General features: G+C 42.3%; 1 protein-coding gene across 10 annotated transcripts in view; it reads right to left on the minus strand.

Moving 5' to 3' along the window:
* LOC124802474 (ral GTPase-activating protein subunit beta) overlaps positions 1–20,527 on the minus strand; it is a 398,111-nt gene that overhangs the window by 212,697 nt on the left and 164,887 nt on the right. For all 10 annotated transcript variants that reach the window (XM_047263273.1, XM_047263271.1, XM_047263272.1 and 7 more), the window contains one exon: positions 16,056–16,140. In XM_047263273.1, coding sequence (XP_047119229.1) covers positions 16,056–16,140 — 85 coding nt within the window. The remainder of the gene's footprint in view (positions 1–16,055; positions 16,141–20,527) is intronic.

Genomic DNA, 20,527 nt, shown 5'->3' on the forward strand with positions numbered 1-20,527 from the left:
TGACCTGAAAATTTGCTGTTGAGGCGTATTTGCACTTGGATGACTTACGGGACGTCATAAACGGTAAATTGGAACCTACAGAATCAAGTTTTGCTACTAAGGATCAGAAGCTGAAATCAAAACTAATCCTTTTGATTGATCCAGTGAATTATGTTCACATAGAAAAGGCTATGTCTGCAAAGAAGGTATGGGACAAACTGAAAAACGCATTTGAAGATGGTGGTTTAACCAGAAAAGTAGGATTACTTCGTGAGCTGATAACCACAAGATTGAATAAGTGTGAAAGCATGGATGAATATGTGAATAAAATAATTTCGATCTCCAATTGTCTGAGGAATATTGGTTTTGAAATTGCAGATGAATGGATTGGAAATTTATTGTTAGCTGGACTACCAGACAAATATTCGCCAATGATTATGGGTTTGGAAAGTTCGGGAATACCCGTTACAGCAGACAGTGTTAAAGTAAAGATCCTACAGGATGTGAAGACTGAACCAGATTCTAATGCTTCAGAAAAAGAAACGGCGCTGGCTTTATACTCTGAGTACAACAAGAAGAAGCCAATAAGATGTTTCAGATGCCAGAAAACTGGACATATTGCTTCACAGTATAATGAAAAGTTAGCACATTAATTCTAGTAGTCCTGAGAGAAAGGCTACCCTGAAAGGTAAGGTATTTTCTGTTTTTTACTCTTTTAATGAAGCGATTGATGATCATGCAGAATGGTTCCTAGATTCAAGAGCATCTGTGCACATTACCAAAGCTCCGTCAGGTTTGTATGATGTTCAGTCAAGGACTGGCATTGGAATTTCCACAGTTGACGGATGTAAGTTAAGGTGTGAACTCGCAGGAAAAGTGGATCTTAATTTGCTTGTGAATGTGGAAAGGGAAATTGTTACTGCTCATGATGTACATTATGTAAAGAACATTGCAACTAATTTGTTATCAGTAAGCGAAATAGTAAAGAAGGGTAATACAGTTATCTTCCATATAGAGAGAGCCAAAGTGATAGATTCTTGTGGTGATATTGTAGCTACTGCAAGTAATGTAAGAGGTATTTACAAAGTGAATACAGTTCAAAATACTGCTGAAACAGGAAATCACTTTGTTTATGCTGCAAAAGTTTCTTATGGCATAGGGGGCTCGGACATTTGAATAGGAAAAATATGACTGGGATGGAAAATTATGGAATGAATAATGTCCAATGTGAGGTGTATTTGCAAGGGAAGCAGGCTAGATTGCCATTTAAATCAAGTCATAGCAGATCTACACTCAGATCTCTGTGGGCCTATGGAGAATGAATCCTTAGGAGGTAGCTTCTATTTCCTGGCATTCATAGATGATTTTTCTACATACATTTATGTTTATTTTATACACTCCTGGAAATGGAAAAAAGAACACATTGACACCGGTGTGTCAGACCCACCATACTTGCTCCGGACACTGCGAGAGGGCTGTACAAGCAATGATCACACGCACGGCACAGCGGACACACCAGGAACCGCGGTGTTGGCCGTCGAATGGCGCTAGCTGCGCAGCATTTGTGCACCGCCCCCGTCAGTGTCAGCCAGTTTGCCGTGGCATACGGAGCTCCATCGCAGTCTTTAACACTGGTAGCATGCCGCGACAGCGTGGACGTGAACCGTATGTGCAGTTGACGGACTTTGAGCGACGGCGTATAGTGGGCATGCGGGAGGCCGGGTGGACGTACCGCCGAATTGCTCAACACGTGGGGCGTGAGGTCTCCAAAGTACATCGATGTTGTCGCCAGTGGTCGGCGGAAGGTGCACGTGCCCGTCGACCTGGGACCGGACCGCAGCGACGCACGGATGCACGCCAAGACCGTAGGATCCTACGCAGTGCCGTAGGGGACCGCACCGCCACTTCCCAGCAAATTAGGGACACTGTTGCTCTTGGGGTATCGGCGAGGACCATTCGCAACCGTCTCCATGAAGCTGGGCTACGGTCCCACACACCGTTAGGCCGTCTTCCGCTCATGCCCCAACATCGTGCAGCCCGCCTCCAGTGGTGTCGCGACAGGCGTGAATGGAGGGACGAATGGAGACGTGTCGTCTTCAGCGATGAGAGTCGCCTCTGCCTTGGTGCCAATTATGGTCGTATGCGTGTTTGGCGCCGCGCAGGTGAGCGCCACAATCAGGACTGCATACGACCGAGGCACACAGGGCCAACACCCGGCATCATGGTGTGGGGAGCGATCTCCTACACTGGCCGTACACCACTGGTGATCGTCGAGGGGACACTGAATAGTGCACGGTACATCCAAACTGTCATCGAACCCATCGTTCTACCATTCCTAGACCGGCAAGGGAACTTGCTGTTCCAACAGGACAATGCACGTCCGCATGTATCCCGTGCCACCCAACGTGCTCTAGAAGGTGTAAGTCAACTACCCTGGCCAGCAAGAACTCCGGATCTGTCCCCCATTGAGCATGTTTGGGACTGGATGAAGCGTCGTCTCACGCGGTCTGCACGTCCAGCACGAACGCTGGTCCAACTGAGGCGCCAGGTGGAAATGGCATGGCAAGCCGTTCCACAGGACTACATCCAGCATCTCTACGATCGTCTCCATGGGAGAATAGCAGCCTGCATTGCTGCGAAAGGTGGATATACACTGTACTAGTGCCGACATTGTGCATGCTCTGTTGCCTGTGTCTATGTGCCTGTGGTTCTGTCAGTGTGATCATGTGATGTATCTGACCCCAGGAATGTGTCAATAAAGTTTCCCCTTCCTGGGACAATGAATTCACGGTGTTCTTATTTCAATTTCCAGGAGTGTAAGTAGAAAGGATAAAGTGAATGATGTATTTGTTCTTTATTGCAAAATGGTCAAAAGACAGACTGAGAAGAAAATTAAAATTATTAGATCAGACAATGGATCAGAGTATGTAAACAGACAGTTTAAGAAACAGATGAATGGAATGGGTATTAGGCATCAGACTACCATTCGCTAAAGTCCTCCTCAGAATGGAGTAGCAGAACGAGCCAACAGAACCATTGTAGAAAAGGCAAGAAGTAGGTTAAGTGTTTTTGGGCAGAGGCTGTGCCAACAGCAGTGTATTTAATTAACAGATCATTTACCAAAGCTGTGAGACACAAGACACCTTATGAAGCATGGCCTGGGAAGAAACCGGATCTAAAGCACTTGAAAGTCTTTGGATGTGAAGCCATTGTTCAGATTCCAAAACCATTAAGAGGAAAATGGGATGCAAAAAATCAAAAATACATTTTTGTTGGCTACTGTGAGTATACAAAAGACCACAGATTCTATAATCTTGTGAATAAGAAGATAATAAGTAGTAAAGATGTAGTATTTTTAGAGGATTATAGACCTAAAATAAAGGAAAGTAGTCAAAATGATACAGTTATGTAACCAAGCATAATGTGCGATTGGGCTGAAACAGAGATGGAAACTGAAACAGAGGAAGGCGAGAATAATGAGGAAGCTGATGTGCAACCTGAGAATCAAATTGAGGAAGAAGATTCAACAGAGGAAGTCAGTTTAAGGCAGTCTTCGCGTGTAGCAAAACCAAAAGAATATCCGGAGTACGAAATGTATGCTGCCCAAACAAACAACAATGAACCATTCACAGTTGATGAAGCTTTAGCAAGTTCAAATGCTCAAGACTGGAAAAAGGCTATTGAAAAGAAGCTTCAATCTTTTGTGGATAATGATACATATGAAAGGGTTGACATGCCTGAAAATAAAAAGCCACTAAGAACAAGATGGGTGTTTAATATTAAAAATCCTGAGAGTGCAATATCGAAATTCAAAGCCAGATTGGTAGTTAAAGAATATTCCCAGAAAGAAGGAATAGATTACAATGAAACTTTCTCACCAGTGGTGAAGTATTCATCATTAAGATACCTTTTAGCTCTTGCAGTAAATGAAAACTTATTAATTCAACCAATGGATGTGAAAACAGCCTACCTGAATGGAAGGCTGGAAGAGGAAATACATGTGAATCCACCTGATGAAGTTAAGCGACCTTATCGAGGGAAAAGGAGAATTTGGCATTTGAAGAGAGGCATATATGGATTAAACCATTGCTGGTATAAATGTTTGCATAAAACTAGGCATGTTACAGTCAAAGGCAGATCCAAGTATACACCATAAAAGGAGCAATGAAGAAATTGCAATCATGGCCATATGGGTGGATGAATTCGTCTACATCTACATCCATAATCCACAAGCCACCTGATGGTTTGTGGCAGACGGTACCTTGAATACCTCTATCGGTTCTCCCTTCTATTCCAGTCTCGTATTGTTCGTGGAAAGAAGGATTGTCGGTATGCCTCTGTGTGGGCTCTAATCTCTCTGATTTTATCCTCATGGTCTCTTCGCGAGATATACGTAGGAGGGAGCAATATACTGCTTGATTCCTTGGTGAAGGTATGTTCTCGAAACTTCAACAAAAGTCCATATCGGGCTACTGAGCATCTCTCCTGCAGAGCCTTCGACTGGAGTTTATCTATCATCTCCGTAACGCTTTCGCGATTACTAAATGATCCTGTAATGAAGCGCGCTGTTCTTCGTTGGATCTTCTCTATCTCTTCTATCAACCCTATCTGGTACGGATCCCACACTGCTGAGCAGTATTCAAGCAGTGGGCGAACAAATGTACTGTAACCTACTTCCTTTGTTTTCAGATTGCATTTCCTTAGGATTTTTCCAATGAATCTCAGTCTGGCATCTGCTTTACCGACGATCAACTTTATATGATCATTCCATTTTAAATCACTCCTAATGCGTACTCCCAGATAATTTATGGAATTAACTGCTTCCAGTTGCTGACCTGCTATATTGTAGCCAAATGATATGAGATCTTTCTTTCTATGTATTCGCAGCACATTACACTTGTCTACATTGAGATTCAATTGCCATTCCCTGCACCATGTGTCAATTCGCTGCAGATCCTCCTGCATTTCAGTACAATTTTCCATTGTTACAACCTCTTGATATACCACAGCGTCATCCGGAAAAAGCCTCAGTGCACTTCCGATGTCATCCACAAGGTCATTTATGTATATTGTGAATAGCAACGGTCCTATTACACTCCCTTGCGGCACACCTGAAATCACTCTTACTTCAGAAGACTTCTCTCCATTGAGAATGACATGCTGCATTCTGTTATCTAGGAACTCTTCAATCCAATCACACAATTGATCTGGTAGTCAATATGCTCTTACTTTGTTCATTAAACGACTGTGGGGAACTGTATCGAACGCCTTGCGGAAGTCAAGAAACACGGCATCTACCTGGGAACCCGTGTCTATGGCCCTCTGAGTCTCGTGGACGAATAGCGCGAGCTGGGTTTCACATGATCGTCTTTTTCGAAACCCATGCTGATTCCTACAAAGTAGATTTCTAGTTTCCAGAAAAGTCATTATACTCGAACATAATACGTGTTCCAAAATTCTACAACTGATCAATGTTAGAGATATAGGTCTATAGTTCTGCAAATCTGTTCGACGTCCCTTCTTGAAAACGGGGATGACCTGTGCCCTTTTCCAATCCTTTGGAACACTACGCTCTTCTAGAGACCTACGGTACACCGCTGCAAGAAAGGGGGCAAGTTCCTTTGCGTACTCTGTGTAAAATTGAACTGGTATCCCATCAGGTCCAGCGGCCTTTCCTGTTTTGAGTGATTTTAATTGTTTCTCTATCCCTCTGTCGTCTATTTCGATATCTACCACTTTGTCATCTGTGCGACAATCTAGAGAAGGAACTACAGTGCAGTCTTCCTCTGTGAAACAGCTTTGGAAAAAGATATTTAGTATTTCGGCCTTTAGTCTGTCATCCTCTGTTTCAGTACCATTTTGGTCACAGAGTGTCTGGATATTTTGTTTTACTTTAACCAATAGTGAAAACCAGATAGACCTTAAAAAAAAAAACAAAAAACAGTTACAGTCAGAATTTAATACGCATGGTTTAGGGGAAATTAATCAATACTTAGGCATGAAGATTCTAAGAAGTGCCAACAGAGAAGAATTATGGATTGATCAATCTCTGTACACAAGGAAAATCTTAGATACATTCAATATGGAAAATTGTAAACCTATTTCTACTCCTATGGAAAATAGTGCAAAGCCGAATAACTGATGATGACAAGAAACGTAAGGAAAGTGTACCCTATTTGGCACCTGTAGGAAGCCTACTGTACTTAGCACAGACTTCCAGACCAGACATTGCATTTGCCACAAATGCAGTAAGCAAGTTTTGCAGTGATCCGAGAGAAAAGAACTGGATGGCAGTCAAGAGAATATTCAGATATTTAAATGGAACTGCTGATTATAAGTTAAAATATTCTAAAACTGGAAATGTAAATTTGGAAGGATACAGTGATGCAGTCTGAGGAAATGAGCTGGAAAGCAGACACTCCATCACTGGAAGTTGTTTTAGACTAATGAAAGGATTGGTATCATGGTCATGGAGGAGACAAAGAACTGTTGCTTTGAGTAATGTAAAAACTGAATATATGGCCTTGTCCTCCACTATCCAAGAAGATCTTTGGATCCCTACACTGATGAGAAAAATAGAATCTCCTCCAACATTAATGTTGTGACTCGCCGATTTTTCAAAGTGCAACCACGCAGTTACGCGCATCCTCTACATGCGGCGCTGACCATCAGCCATGCAGCAGCAGCAGCACCACCTAAGCAGCCAGCCAGCCAGTGGCTGCTAGACTTGGACTCAGTTATGATTTGACTGTTAAAGTGTACACACGTCTTACTCTGTTTACTTGATCTGTGACTTTCATGTATTGCGTCTCCCTTGAAATATATTTGTTCAACTTGAAGTTATTACAATTGGTGATGAGGATGGGATTTTTCTTTTCCATTGTTGACCCACATGTTTCCATGGCTACTTTAGAGCAACTATTGCAAGGTCTCATAGAACAGCAAACGCTTCTCACAAATGCGATTCGTGATTTCGTCGTGGCATCGAATGCGGGGGCGTCTCTCGTCGTTGTCTCTACCTACTTTTCCTCCTTACGACGAGATGGTGGAAGACTGGTCTGATTACGAAAAACATCTTTGACAGCACTTCTTGGCATTTCATGTTGCGGACGAACAAACATGTAAGTATCTGTTCCTTTCATGGATTTCACATCAAATGTATCGGTTGTTGTCGCAATTGGCTCCTTTGAAAGATCCTGCGTCTTTGTCCTTTGCCGCAATGTGCTCACTTCTGTTCATCTATTTTCAAAAGCAAACACATGTGGTAGTCTCTCGTGTTGCCTTTTATCATTGTCAAAAACAACCGAATCAATCCCATCACGCTTGGGCTGCTGAATTTCACGACCTCAGTACAAAGTGTCAATTTGTTATTGAAGTTCACAAAGTATCCAATGCCGATTACATGGTACGGGATGCTATTATCCGATCGGCGCCCGGCAAAGAAGTTAGGCAATGTGCCCTTCAGTTGGCAAATCCGACTCTAGATGAAGTCCTATCCATTGCTCAGTCTTTTGAAATTTCTCGTGCCACTGGAGCGCAAATAGAGGCTTGGGGCAACATCAGGGAAATACAACCTCTGTGTGATGTTGATGAAGCGTGTGGCATGTCCCCGCCGGCCAACATGGCCGCAGTAAGCTCCTAAGCGCAGCCTCGGCCTAACCGTAAACAAATCTCTAAGAAACTGTAGCAAAACCCACGGCAACTTCCTTCATGTCCGCAGTGTTTTATGAAACATTCACGAGAAGATTGTCCACAATGTTGGGCCGTGTGTCACAAACGCAAAAAAAAGGGTCACGTGTCATCCGTTTGCAAATCTGACGGCATACATGATGTTCATGATCGTGATGCTGATTCTGCTTCTGTGTTGTCTGTCAATTGCTCTTCTTCCCTTTCAGGGAAGTTATTCCTCACTGTCCAAATCCTTGGTCGGGATGTTGGCATGCAGGTGGATACTGGTTCTGCTGCCACTATCATCAATTAGCAGACGTATCTTCAGTTGGGTTCTCCAATCCTGTCACCTGTCACTAGGCAATTACGGGCTTACAATAAACAGAAGATTTCTCTCTTGGGACAATTTTATGCTTAGGTGTCTTAAAAATCTGTCGTTTGCACTGTTCCCATATTTGTGGTCAACCATAGACCATAGACACGCAGAATCTTTTTGGTTCCGATGCATTTCGCGTTTTTGGGTTCTCCATAGATGACTCTGTCAATATCGTCTCTGATGCTATTCCTTATGCTCAATTGGATTCCTTGTCGACGACATTTTCATCACTTTTTTTCTCCTGGGTTAGGCCGTGCAAACGACTTTGAAGCTCATATCACGCTCAAACCCACTGCTCGGCCTAAGTTTTTTCGGGCTCGGCTGTGGCCCTTCGTGATCAGGTCAAACGGGAGCTGGATCGTCTCACTGCTTCAGGGGTCTTGCTTCCTGTCACTTCCAGTGAGTGGTCCTCTCCTGTCATTGTCGTTGCTAAGCCAAATGGTGATATTCGTCTCTGCGGCGATTTCAAAGCCACTGTAAATGCTCAATGCCTTATCGACACTTACCCTATGCCCCAACCTGAAGAATTGTTCACTAAACTAGCTGCAGGCCAGTATTTTTCTAAAATTGACCTGTCAGAAGCTTATCATCAACTTACTCTCCACGCTGCTTCCCGGCAGTTTCTGGTCCTTGACACGCCTTTCGGACTCCATCAATACCAATGATTGCCATTCGGGGTTGCCAGCGCCCCTGCTCTCTTTCAGCGATTCTTGGAACAATTATTGCTCCCTGTCCCTGGGTGTGTAAATTACCAGGACGACATTGTTGTCACTGGTTCCACCACTGACGAACATCTTCAAAATCTCCACACACTTTTTCATGTCTTACAGACTGACGGTCTTAAGTGTAATCTTCAGAAATCAAAATTTTTTCAGGCATCTATCACGTACTTGGGGTTTCAACTCTCTCGGGATGGTATTCGTCCGCTTCAGCAAACTGTCGCTGTGATCGATGCCCTTCCTCACCCTACATCTGTTAAGGAACTGCAGGCCTTCTTGGGGAAAATAGCATATTATCACAAGTTTTTACCGTCTGCTGCTTCGGTGGCTCAGCCGTTGCATCGTCTGTTGCATAAAAATGTGCCTTTTCACTGGTCCGTGTCATGCGATGCGGCTTTCCAGAAATTGAAGACTATGCTGAAACAGGCCCCGTGCCTGACTACTTATCGACCTGGCCAACATCTTGTTCTTGTCACGGACGCCTCTCAATACGGAGTCGGTGCAGTCCTTGCGCACCGTTTCTCTGGCGGTTCTGAACAACCCATTGCTTATGCCTCCAAAACACTCACGGATGCCCAACAAATGTATTCTCAAATCGAAAAAGAAGCTTCTGTCATTATTTATGCTCTTCACAAATTTGGTGTTTTTCTCTATGAATCCAAATTTTATCTTGTTACGGATCACAAACCACTTGTTTCCTTGTTTCATTCATCAACGTCACTTCCTGACAAGGTTGCACCCCGCCTCCAGCGTTGAGCTCTTTACTTGTCTCGTTTCAATTATGAGATTCATTTCCGGCCGGCGGCTCAACATGCGAATGCTGATGCACTGTCTCGCCTTCCCATGGGTCCTGATCTCGCATTCGATATGGACGAACTTTTGTGTTTCCACCTGGATGTTACCGAGCAGCGGGTTGTGGATGGGTTCGCCATCACCGGGGACCGCCTGGCGGCTGCTACAGGTTCTGACCCTACCCTCTCCCGGGTTTTACGCTGTATTTAGAAGGGTCGGCCAGATCATCCATCCGCTAAGACTTCTGATCCGTTGAAGAACAACTACGCTTTGCGTTACCGCCTCACGGCTAGGGGTGGTGTTATCCTCCTTTCCATCAAAAATGCTTCGCCGTGTGTTGTGGTACCTGCGTTTTGCGTGCTTCGGTCTTCCAACTCCTTCACCAAGGGCACTGGGGTGTCTCTCGCACAAAATCTCTGGTGAACTGTCATGTGTACTGGCCCGGCATCGGCTCTGAAATAGCACACACGGTCGCTGCCTGCGGCCCTTGTGCATCACAGGCCGCCGCCCTGAAGTCATCTTTGTCACCGTGGCCTTCGCCTGAGATGCCCTGGGAGCGTATTCATGCTGACTTTGCGGGACCTTTTTTAGGTACTTATTGGCTTCTCGTTATTGACGCCTACTCTAACTTTCCTTTCATTGTCCGTTGCAAGTTGCCTACCACCATGGCAACCACCAATGCTCTAGCTCGCATTATCTCTTTGGAAGGCCTTCCCTCTACTCTTGTTACTGATAATGGTCCGCAATTTGCCTCTTCTGAATTTGCGGATTTTTGTGCCTGTCACGGCGTCATGCACGTCACGGCCCCTCCGTTCCATCCACAGTCAAACGGTGAGGCTGAACGACTGGTCCGCACATTTACGGCTCAGATGAGGAAACTCCTGACTTCTTCTGCTGATGATGTGCTTCTCCAATTTCTGGCTTCTTACCGTTTCACACCCATGGGTGACCACTGTCCGGCTGAGCTCTTACATGGACGACAGCCCCGCACGTTACTTCATCTTCTGCAGCTTTCCACCTCACGGCCACAGGTGCCTTCACTTGGCCGGTTCACCGCCAACGACCTTATATGGGTACGGGGATATGGCAGGCGGCCAAAATGGAGTCCTGGTCACATCTTACGACACTGTGGCCGACACCTGTATGAAATCCAGGCGGACACGGGTGTTGCAGTGCATCATTCGGACCAGCTTCGGCCTCGTGTGCCGGCAAACGCCTGTTCCGGATGCCGCTACAGCACTTTCGGCTCTATCTGACGCTCGGGATCTTGGCATCTCTCATTACTCACAACGCAGTTCTCTCACCATCATATCGGTGCCAGCACAAGAACTGACGGCACCAGGAGACGTGCCCATGCAGGAACCAGATGACCATCATCTGCCGAACCAACTCTACTCGCCTCCTTCTCCTACGGAGGCGGACACATCGCCCATGTCTCCTGTTATAACAACCGGACTTGCCGCAATGGCAGATTGGTGCACAGGGCCCCGGCAGATTCGACACCCACGTCTCCTGTCATCTCGATCTGTTATCATAGGGGACACTTCCATCTGTACGGGAAGCCTCCTCCTTGAGACTTTACAGCCAGTCAAACAATGCCTATGGACGTTAGCAGTCTCCATGCCACCTCCATCAAGACCTGTGCAAAAAATTCAAAGGGGGGAAAAGTGTTGTGACTCGCCGATCTTTAAAAAAGTGTCACCACGCAGTTGCCCGTGTCCTCTACACGCGGCGCTGTCTGCCAGCCATGCAGCAGCAGCGCCACCTAAGTAGCCAGCCAGCCAGCAGTCGCTAGACTTGGACTCAGTTATGATTTGACTGTTAAAGTGTACACACGTCTTACTCTGTTTACTTGATCTGTGACTTTCATGTATTGCGTCTTCCTTGAAATATATTTGTTCAACTTGAAGTTATTACAATTAAAGCCAACTGTGGTATTTTGTGGTAATATGGGAGCTACTATACTTGCAAAAAATAATGTCACCAGTGTAAGATCCAAACATATTGACATGCATCAATTTGTAAGACATTACGTGGAAAAGGGAAATATAATCCTCAGTTATCTATGTATAGAAGAAATGTTATCTGATATCCTAACCAAGCCTCTCAGTAAGGACAAATTTCAGAAGCTGGTAAAACATTATGGTTTAACCTGAGATGTATAGTGTTGAGTATCTGAAAAATTAAAGTAGTAAAGGAGTTTTGCTATTTAGGGAGTAAAATAACTGATGATGGTCGAAGTAGAGAGGATATAAAATGTAGACTGGCAATGGCAAGGAAATCGTTTCTGAAGAAGAGAAATTTGTTAACATCGAGTATAGATTTAAGTGTCAGGAAGTCGTTTCTGAAAGTATTTGTATGGAGTGTAGCCATGTATGGAAGTGAAACATGGACGATAACTAGTTTGGACAAGAAGAGAATAGAAGCTTTCGAAATGTGGTGCTACAGAAGAATGCTGAGGATAAGGTGGGTAGATCACGTAACTAATGAGGAGGTATTGAATAGGATTGGGGAGAAGAGAAGTTTGTGGCACAACGTGACTAGAAGAAGGGATCGGTTGGTAGGGTATGTTTTGACGCATCAAGGGATCACAAATTTAGCATTGGAGGGCAGCATGGAGGGTAAAAATCGTAGAGAGAGACCAAGAGATGAATACACTAAGCAGACTCAGAAGGATGTAGGTTGCAGTAGGTACTGGGAGATGAAGAAGCTTGCACAAGATAGAGTAGCATGGAGAGCTGCACCAAACCACAACAACAACAACATCTGAAAAATATTTGTTCAAGGGGGAGTGTTGGGGATATGTGAACAAACATTTTCCAGCATGCATAGTGGCGCACAAAATATGATGTGCAAAATGCATTAGACTCTGTGGAATATACATGTTCCATGTTTGTTGATGGGCAATGTAATATATTTGCATAGCCAAATGTATTAATACGTGTTGTGCAAATAAAGCAAAAGTTTATTTTATCCCTTAAATAGTTGTTACTTGTCATTTAGCTGCATTAATCTGCATAAACTACAACAAAATGGCAAAAATCATCTACAAATTTTGCTGTTTCATTTAAGAGTCTCATTCCCACAGAATTAACTGACTTACTGCAACTACATTCCATTACACTTGTATCACTTTCATTGATATTTATTACTTTCAATTATGTTTCTCTTATAAAGAATTGTTTAATCTGTAGTGTGTATTGGATTAATTGGATTAAGTGATAGTTCTTGTGGTGGTGTAAATCATACCTACAAGTTTGTTAAGTCTAACTGTGTCATATGCTGCTGTTAGATCAATGAATGCCAAATATATAATCCATTTTCTCTTGAGAATGTTTGCAAGAGAGGGTAAATTACAGGCATGGCATTTGTTGATCTACTAGTATTGTTCTAACGGTGGCATATAGAAGATTTATACCATCACCAAGGATTATTGATCAATGCTGTTCATTTGGTGTCTACTACAAGAAGTGTTATTCTTTATTGCCTGGAACAACAAGAACAGACAATGGAGAATTCAAAAGAATCATCTGACACAAGACAGTGAGCCAGTGAGCTAGTCTCGCTGGTGTACGATGCCTACAGCAATGACTAACATGTTGGAACAAATGTGATACAGTATATTTCATTTATGCTGATGATACAACAGTTCAGCTCAAGAAAATACTACCAGCTAATAAGAAATAGTTTTTACTTTTTTTTAAATTTGTAAGCATTCCCAATGTTTAATAAGTTAGCATTGAAGACCTTGGCACCAGAATTTAGGAACCCAGTTATGCAATATTCTTACAGCTTTTTACTTTAGCTACAGTGCTCCAAAAGATAATTCATAAACAGAACTGGGAACAATAGTGTGCAAAATAAGTAAGCACCTTTGTGTTCACATCAACAGCACGACATAATTTTCAGTGCAAAACATGCTGGAATGAGCATTATCATAAGGCAAGTCTGTTACAGGCGTTGCTAGTGTTGGTTGAGTTTAGCTAATCCCTAAGGTATTTTACACCTACTGTTTGTAAGTGATAGATTTTTTCCTTCGTCAAAGAGTAATGTCTACTACTGAGATGGATAAGCTTTTTAAAAATATAGACAGCAATGTGTTGCTAATGTCTGTCTTCCGAACGAGTAAACTCCCCTCCCCCATCCCCCTTCCCCACAACTTTGATTCTCTAAGGAATTGAACTACCATATACATAACAGGTGGAACAGGTAGACTAAAACTGAAGAAACTGCAAAAAGGTGGGAATTTAAGGCGATGGGACCTGGATAAACTGAAAGAAACAGTGGTTGTAGAGTGTTTCAGGGAGAGCATAAGGGAACAATTGACAAGAATGGAGGAAAGAAATACAGTAGAAGAAGAATGGGTAGCTTTGAGGGATGAAGTAGCGAAGGCAGCAGAGGATCAAATAGGTAAAAAGACAAGGGCTAGTAGAAATCCTTGGGTAGCAGAAGAAATACTGAATTTAATTGATGAAAGGAGAAAGTATAAAAATGCAGTAAATGAAGCATGCAAAAAGGAATACAAACGTCTCAAAAATGAGATCAACGGGAAGTGCAAAATGGCTAAGCAGGCATGGCTAGAGGACAAATGTAAGGATGTAGAGGCTTATCTCACTAGGGGTAAGATAGATACTGCCTACAGGAAAATTAAAGAGACCTTTGGAGAAAAGAGAACCACTTGCATGAATATCAAGAGCTCAGATGGAAACACAGTTCTAAGCAAAGAAGGGAAAGCAGAAAGGTGGAAGGAGTATATAGAGGGTCTGTACAAGGGCGATGTACTTGAGGACAATATTATGGAAATGGAAGAGGATGTAGATGAAGATGAAATGGGAGATATGATACTGCATGAAGAGTTTGACAGAGCACTGAAAGACCTAAGTCGAAACAAGGCCCCGGAAGTAGACAACATTCCATTGGAGCTACTGACGGCCTTGGAAGAGCCAGTCCTGACAAAACTCTACCATCTGGTTAGCAAGATGTACGAGACAGGCAAAATACCCTCAGACTTCAAGAAGAATATAATAATTCCAATCCCAAAGAAAGCAGGTGTTGACAGATGTGAAAATTACCGAACTATCAGTTTAATAAGTCACAGCTGCAAATACTAACGCGAATTCTTTACAGACGAATGGAAAAAACTAGTAGAAGCCGACCTTGGGTAAGATCAGTTTGGATTCCGTAGAAATATGGGAACACGTGAGGCAATACTGACCCTACGACTTATCTTATCAGGAAAGAGGGAAGGAGAGGGAAAGACAAAAGGATTTGGGTTTAAGGAGAGGGTAAGGAGCCATTCCAATCCCGGGAGCGGAAAGACTTACCTTGGGGGGAAAATGGGACAGGTATACACTCGCACACACACACATATCCATCCGCACATATACAGACACAAGCAGACATACATATTCAAGACCAACTGAGGAAGCACTGCAGTACATTAGTGAGCAGAAGGAGACAACACCAACTGATATCACCTGTTCGCACAAGAGGAGAAATATTGCCATGCAAAAGAGGGCTAAAGGAGGGGAAACAATAATTTATCAAAGCCATTCTTAAAACCTCAGACCCATAAGTTTTATCTTTTTTGTTAGGCCTGGCTTTCCCGTGTATGTAATCATACATTCACACTTTAAAATGAGACCATTTTGTTTCCTTTACTAGTTTTGGAAGGGTGTCGTACCTATTAACAAACACTTCTAACTAGCATGTGTTATGTATGAAGTCAGTCAGAAAATGTTAACGAAATTGGGTTTTGGTATTTAAAAAAAAAAAAAAAAAAAAAAAAAATGGTGTTTTGAATGGTAAGGCTGGGGTCAGAATAGATAATTTATAGAACTCCAGCCTATCCAGATTTATTGTTGTCTAGCTTAACCTTCCACCACATTAGGCTGACCAGTTGAGAGTCTACTGTACCCACAAAAAGCTCTGAGAAGGAGACAGACAGACTATTTGTTGTGTTGGTTTCCAATGTAGACATCATTTAAACTGGAATAGCTTCCAAAGATGAGTAAGGCACATAAATGTCATCATTTGTTGCAAGCTACTTCTACAGGTTTTTGTAGTAATGGTTATAGTTTAATGATGGATTTCACTACTTAGAAAAGCTATTTATAAATTATACGGTACTTTCAGCAGACCAATAATGTTTTTGCATAGCAGAAAACACATAACACTATGTTTCTCATGAAACACTGTAATCTGGCGAAGACAGCACACATAGGAGCATAACTGGACTTTTTCATTCATGTTGACATTCAATTCTTTGTTAACATCCTTAAGATGAAGATTGATTTCATATGCAGAAAGACAACATTCCACACAATTTGCACACAAGACAATATTAGTAATATTATACAAAAGACAAAGTTATTTTGTGGCAGGCCTACACTGAACATGATAACAGCTCTAGTTTCATAGGAAAGTAGCATATCACGTGAACAGTACTATTACTGGATTTATCAAAAAGACCCGTGATTCTAGCACATATGAAAATCAACATTATTTAATGTTAGGATTACCTGAAAGTGAAGTGGAAGAGCCAGCATTGACAGTAAAAGATGGATGGATGCACGACGCAACTCAGTTTTGGATACTGACAGTGACCTATACACAAAAGAGAAATAAATTAAATTTACAACTCAGCCACATATTTTAAACAGACACTTTTTTCATCATAAATCTTCAGTTACCCCAAAACAACACCAAAATTCATTTGGAACTATATGCATAAGACTAAATTTTTGAAGGCATAAAAGGAAATACAGACGAATGGACCAAGATTAAACCTGTCAGCAAAGTAATTATTTATGTCTTTAGGAAACAACTAATAGTCAATGTTTCCTTTAAACTGGATGCTACTGAGTATTACTACACTCTATCAGTAACCTGAAGAGCAAGCAGCACTTGTGGAAGAAGCAGCCTTTCCCAGAAGAATGCCCTGCCAGTACCTGCCATATATAATGACTAAGACTCAGATTCCGGTCTGGCAGCCAGTTCGGCTAGCGATGATATACAGAGAGTCTGTTAAAGCAAATTTCTTGCGTTAGTTATATTAGTTACTAATTTCTGTCACTAATATGTTGTTAACATTATTTGGTGGAACATAAACACTCCCAGGTGTGTTGAGCATTGTGTCTGTGTCACTCCCTTAAAAAGTGTGCAGTGGATGGACTGGCATAATATTGGGGAACTATCAGCAGGTGCTCCTTGGACATATTTGGGTAGAGAAAGTCACGACCCTCCTGCATGCTGATTAGTGTAGGAAATTTGTACAAAATACAATCATCAGTAATTTTTCAAATTATTAAGAGATATTTCATCATAGGCTGTTTGTGATGATAGATTCTAGGTTAGGGATATTTTTACAAGTAATATGCCATCTACAATCAAATTATTTTATTCTACTGCTTGTACCTAATGCATTTCACAGCTAAAACTCCATCTCCAATAACTTCATTGGTTTTTGGATGTTACATCTGCTTCAGTTTATCACCTTCATTTCACCACAATGCCTAGCAGAGTATATGTGGAAAGAGAACACTAAAACTAAAAACATATAAAAACACACACACAAGCACAGACTCACGCGTGCTGCTGCCCCCCCCCCCCCTCCCCCCGTGACACACACAGTAAAAACAACACTGGTGCTACCATACAAGCAAAGATGATCAAAATCAGAAGTTATGGATAGTGGAAAGTAATAACAAATGGGTGAGGTAGCATGAACTCTATCCCTGTCCCAGGGAGAGAGCAGAGTTCCGCACAGAATTTAAGCAAAAACCTCTACTGCTATTTAAAATCTCATTTGCTAATTTAATTTTCAGTAACACTATCCAACAGCCAGAAGTGCATGCCACAATCTCCATATTGTTATATTCTGTAGAACAATTGGTGCTAAGGCAATATTCGGCAGAAGAAGATTTGCTCAGCAGTCAAAAATTGGCTCTAAGCTCTATGGGACTTAACATCTGAGGTCATCAGTCCCCTAGACCTTAGAACTACTTAAACATAACTAACCTAAGGACATCACACACATCCATGCCCGAGGCAGGATTCAAACCTGTGACCGGAGCGGTCCCGCGGTTCCAGACTGAAGCGCCTAGAACCAATCGGTCACACCGGCCTGCCTGCTCAGCTGTCATAAGCATGTGTGATGCCTATGTTTAATATACAGGACCTCCACAGTGCTGATAGTCTGACCAATATATGACATATCATAACTGCAAGGAATAAAATACACCTGCTTTATGCAAATCGAGATCATCCTTTATGGATCCTAAAGGGCACTACTCTTACATGGTGGTTGAAAACCATGTTTCACATAATGTTTCTGCAGAATATGACAAATTTTATTGGAAATGGTTACCGCACAAGGCAAAAAGGCAGTAGACTTTGATGCCATCTAATTATCATCATAACTCCCTAGAGCACTGTGTATCTGATCTGTCTTTCATACCCAGCGAGGTGGTGCGGTGATTAGCACAGTGGACTCACATTCAGGAAAACGACAGTTCAAACCTGCATCTGGTCATTTTGATTTCAATTTTCCATGATTTCCCTAAATTGCTTCACGCAAATGCTGGGATGGTTCATTTGAAAGGGCATGGCCGACTTCCTTCCCCATCGTTCCCAAATTTGATGGGACCAATGACCTCACTGTTTGGTTCTCCACCCCCCACCCCCTCCCCCCTCCCAAATCAACCAACCTATCTGTCTTTCACTATAATAACTGTGACAAAAGGTGACTTCCAGATGGGCTGACTCAACTGACATACGATTGGGCTCTGCAATGACTTGGGCATGGTGAACCAGGGTACAAAGTACTCCTTCATGCTAAGCCAGATGGTGACAACTGTCAGTCTGTAGATACGAACTGGTGTGAATTGGCTCCCTATAAATGGCATGTCCCAGCATGCCATCAACCTTCCTAATGACCAGCACATCAAGGAAGGGAAGGCAGCTGTCCTTTTCCACCCCCATTTGGGTGAATTAAATTTAGACACACTAAAAAGCCATTTAAATTCTTACTCCCATGATGCCAAACAACAAAGGTATCATAAGGTATTATTTTTTATTTTCGACACTATCACTTTTTCACGATACAATTACAATCAGCTTTGGCCTTCAAATGCCATGTTCAGATGCTATGCGCAGCAATTGATGCACAAGTGTTTATGCATTGTCAAGTATTCTTCTGATCATTGTAAGAAATCGACTGATTTCTGGATGCGACTCAACAGAATAATTGAGAAAGCGTGAACATTTGTTCATCAAATGCTGTCCATAGCATCTGACGATGGCCTTTGAAGGCTGAAACCGGTTATAATTGCATCATACAAAAGCAAAAGTGTCAAAAATAAAGAAGTAATACCTTACAATAAGTCAATCATTGCCTCTGCAAACAGAATGTCATTTTTTCCAAAAAGTTGCTCAAAATGTTCCATAAACAGTACCATAATCTCATCAGTCCGTTCACAGTTCTGTTCACTGCATAAAAAGTGGAAGTCAACTCATGTCAAAACAGGTTCATCAATTCAACGTCAAACATAATGTCAGTCAATGGTAATGCAATAGACAGAGGAACAAGAGTGGGGGGGGGGGGGGGGGGGAGAGAGAGAGAGAGAGAGAGAGAGAGAGAGAGAGAGAGAGAGAGAGAGAGAGAGAGAGAGAGAGACTACATCAAAACTCTCTAAAATATCAGTATCATTCAAACAAAATCCCTCTGACTGACATGAGAAATTCACTGAGTTCTTAATGAGATGCACACACTGATCTAACAGTAGACTAAATAGAGTAGCAAGGTTTTTAGCTACATGATATGTTGAAACACCAATAGGCCTAAGAGAAACCCCTTCCTTGTAAACCTTTGGAAGGCCATATGATCTAGAGGGTACAGCACAATCCGAATTAAGACTCTTGATAGTGTCCTCCAACAAGGAATTTTTCCTCAGGAGGAGATTAGTGATTTCTCAACATTTTTTGTCAGGTTGGCACTCATTCTGATATATGCTGAATCTGATAGTACAAGTTGAACCTTTTAACTGTAATCCTGTTCGTCCAACAAAACTGTAATGTTTTCCTTGGTCACAAGTAAGTTAACAATATCAGGATCCACTCTGAGTGAACGAAAAGCACCCATACAGTTTCCGTTACATTACTCTTAGGCGATCTTGCCCCAGTCAGTACACGACATGCTTCTCTGCTAACCACCTCAGCAGCATCAGGTGGTAGTTTAGAAACAACCTGTTTGACAGAACTTATAAAATCAATAACTGGTAAATGCTTGCACATCAGTGCAAAGTTCAAATTTAACAGAAAGCTGAGATGTGGCATCTGTCTCCGAGCTATGGAAACGTTCAAATTTTGCTGAATGCCAGGCCATTACAGAATGTAATTTCTAGCTGGACTACAATTAGGAGGCACCTTCTGGCCAATACCAAAAAATGATGAAATTTTCAAAGTAATCATTAAATTAAGTCAAAATAATTCCTTAGAAAAATAAAATCCAACTATTGGTGAGTGTAATAGATCCTTTCCTAAACAAGAGCTAAAACAGCACATTTTTTGATATGATTAGTGGCAGGAGACTTAATATGATGCACAATTTTGGCAAACGTTGGAACAACATTACGATCTCTGCACCATAACTAGAACAATAATGCACATTGCAACCTCACTCTACTACCATGAAGTTTACCCAAACTACTCCAGCAACGATACATTCCCTCTCTGTAAAGGTAAACTTGTGTTCTTCTTGGCATATAAAATGTTCATACAACTTAGAGGAGTGCAGCCAGGTGACATCCTCGACAACAGCCAATATTTCGACAGGTGCACACCCTGTCATATTCAAGGCACAATTAATGAAAATAACAAGATGGCACACAAGTCAACAGCCTTTTTGCCTTTTGTAGGAAGCATTTCCAACAAAACAAACTTTGTCTGGTCATATTCTCTGGAAATATGATGTGAAACTTGTTCTTCAAGCACC

Source organism: Schistocerca piceifrons, chromosome 6 (genome assembly GCF_021461385.2).
Source record: "Schistocerca piceifrons isolate TAMUIC-IGC-003096 chromosome 6, iqSchPice1.1, whole genome shotgun sequence".
Taxonomy (NCBI): Eukaryota; Metazoa; Arthropoda; class Insecta; order Orthoptera; family Acrididae; genus Schistocerca; species Schistocerca piceifrons.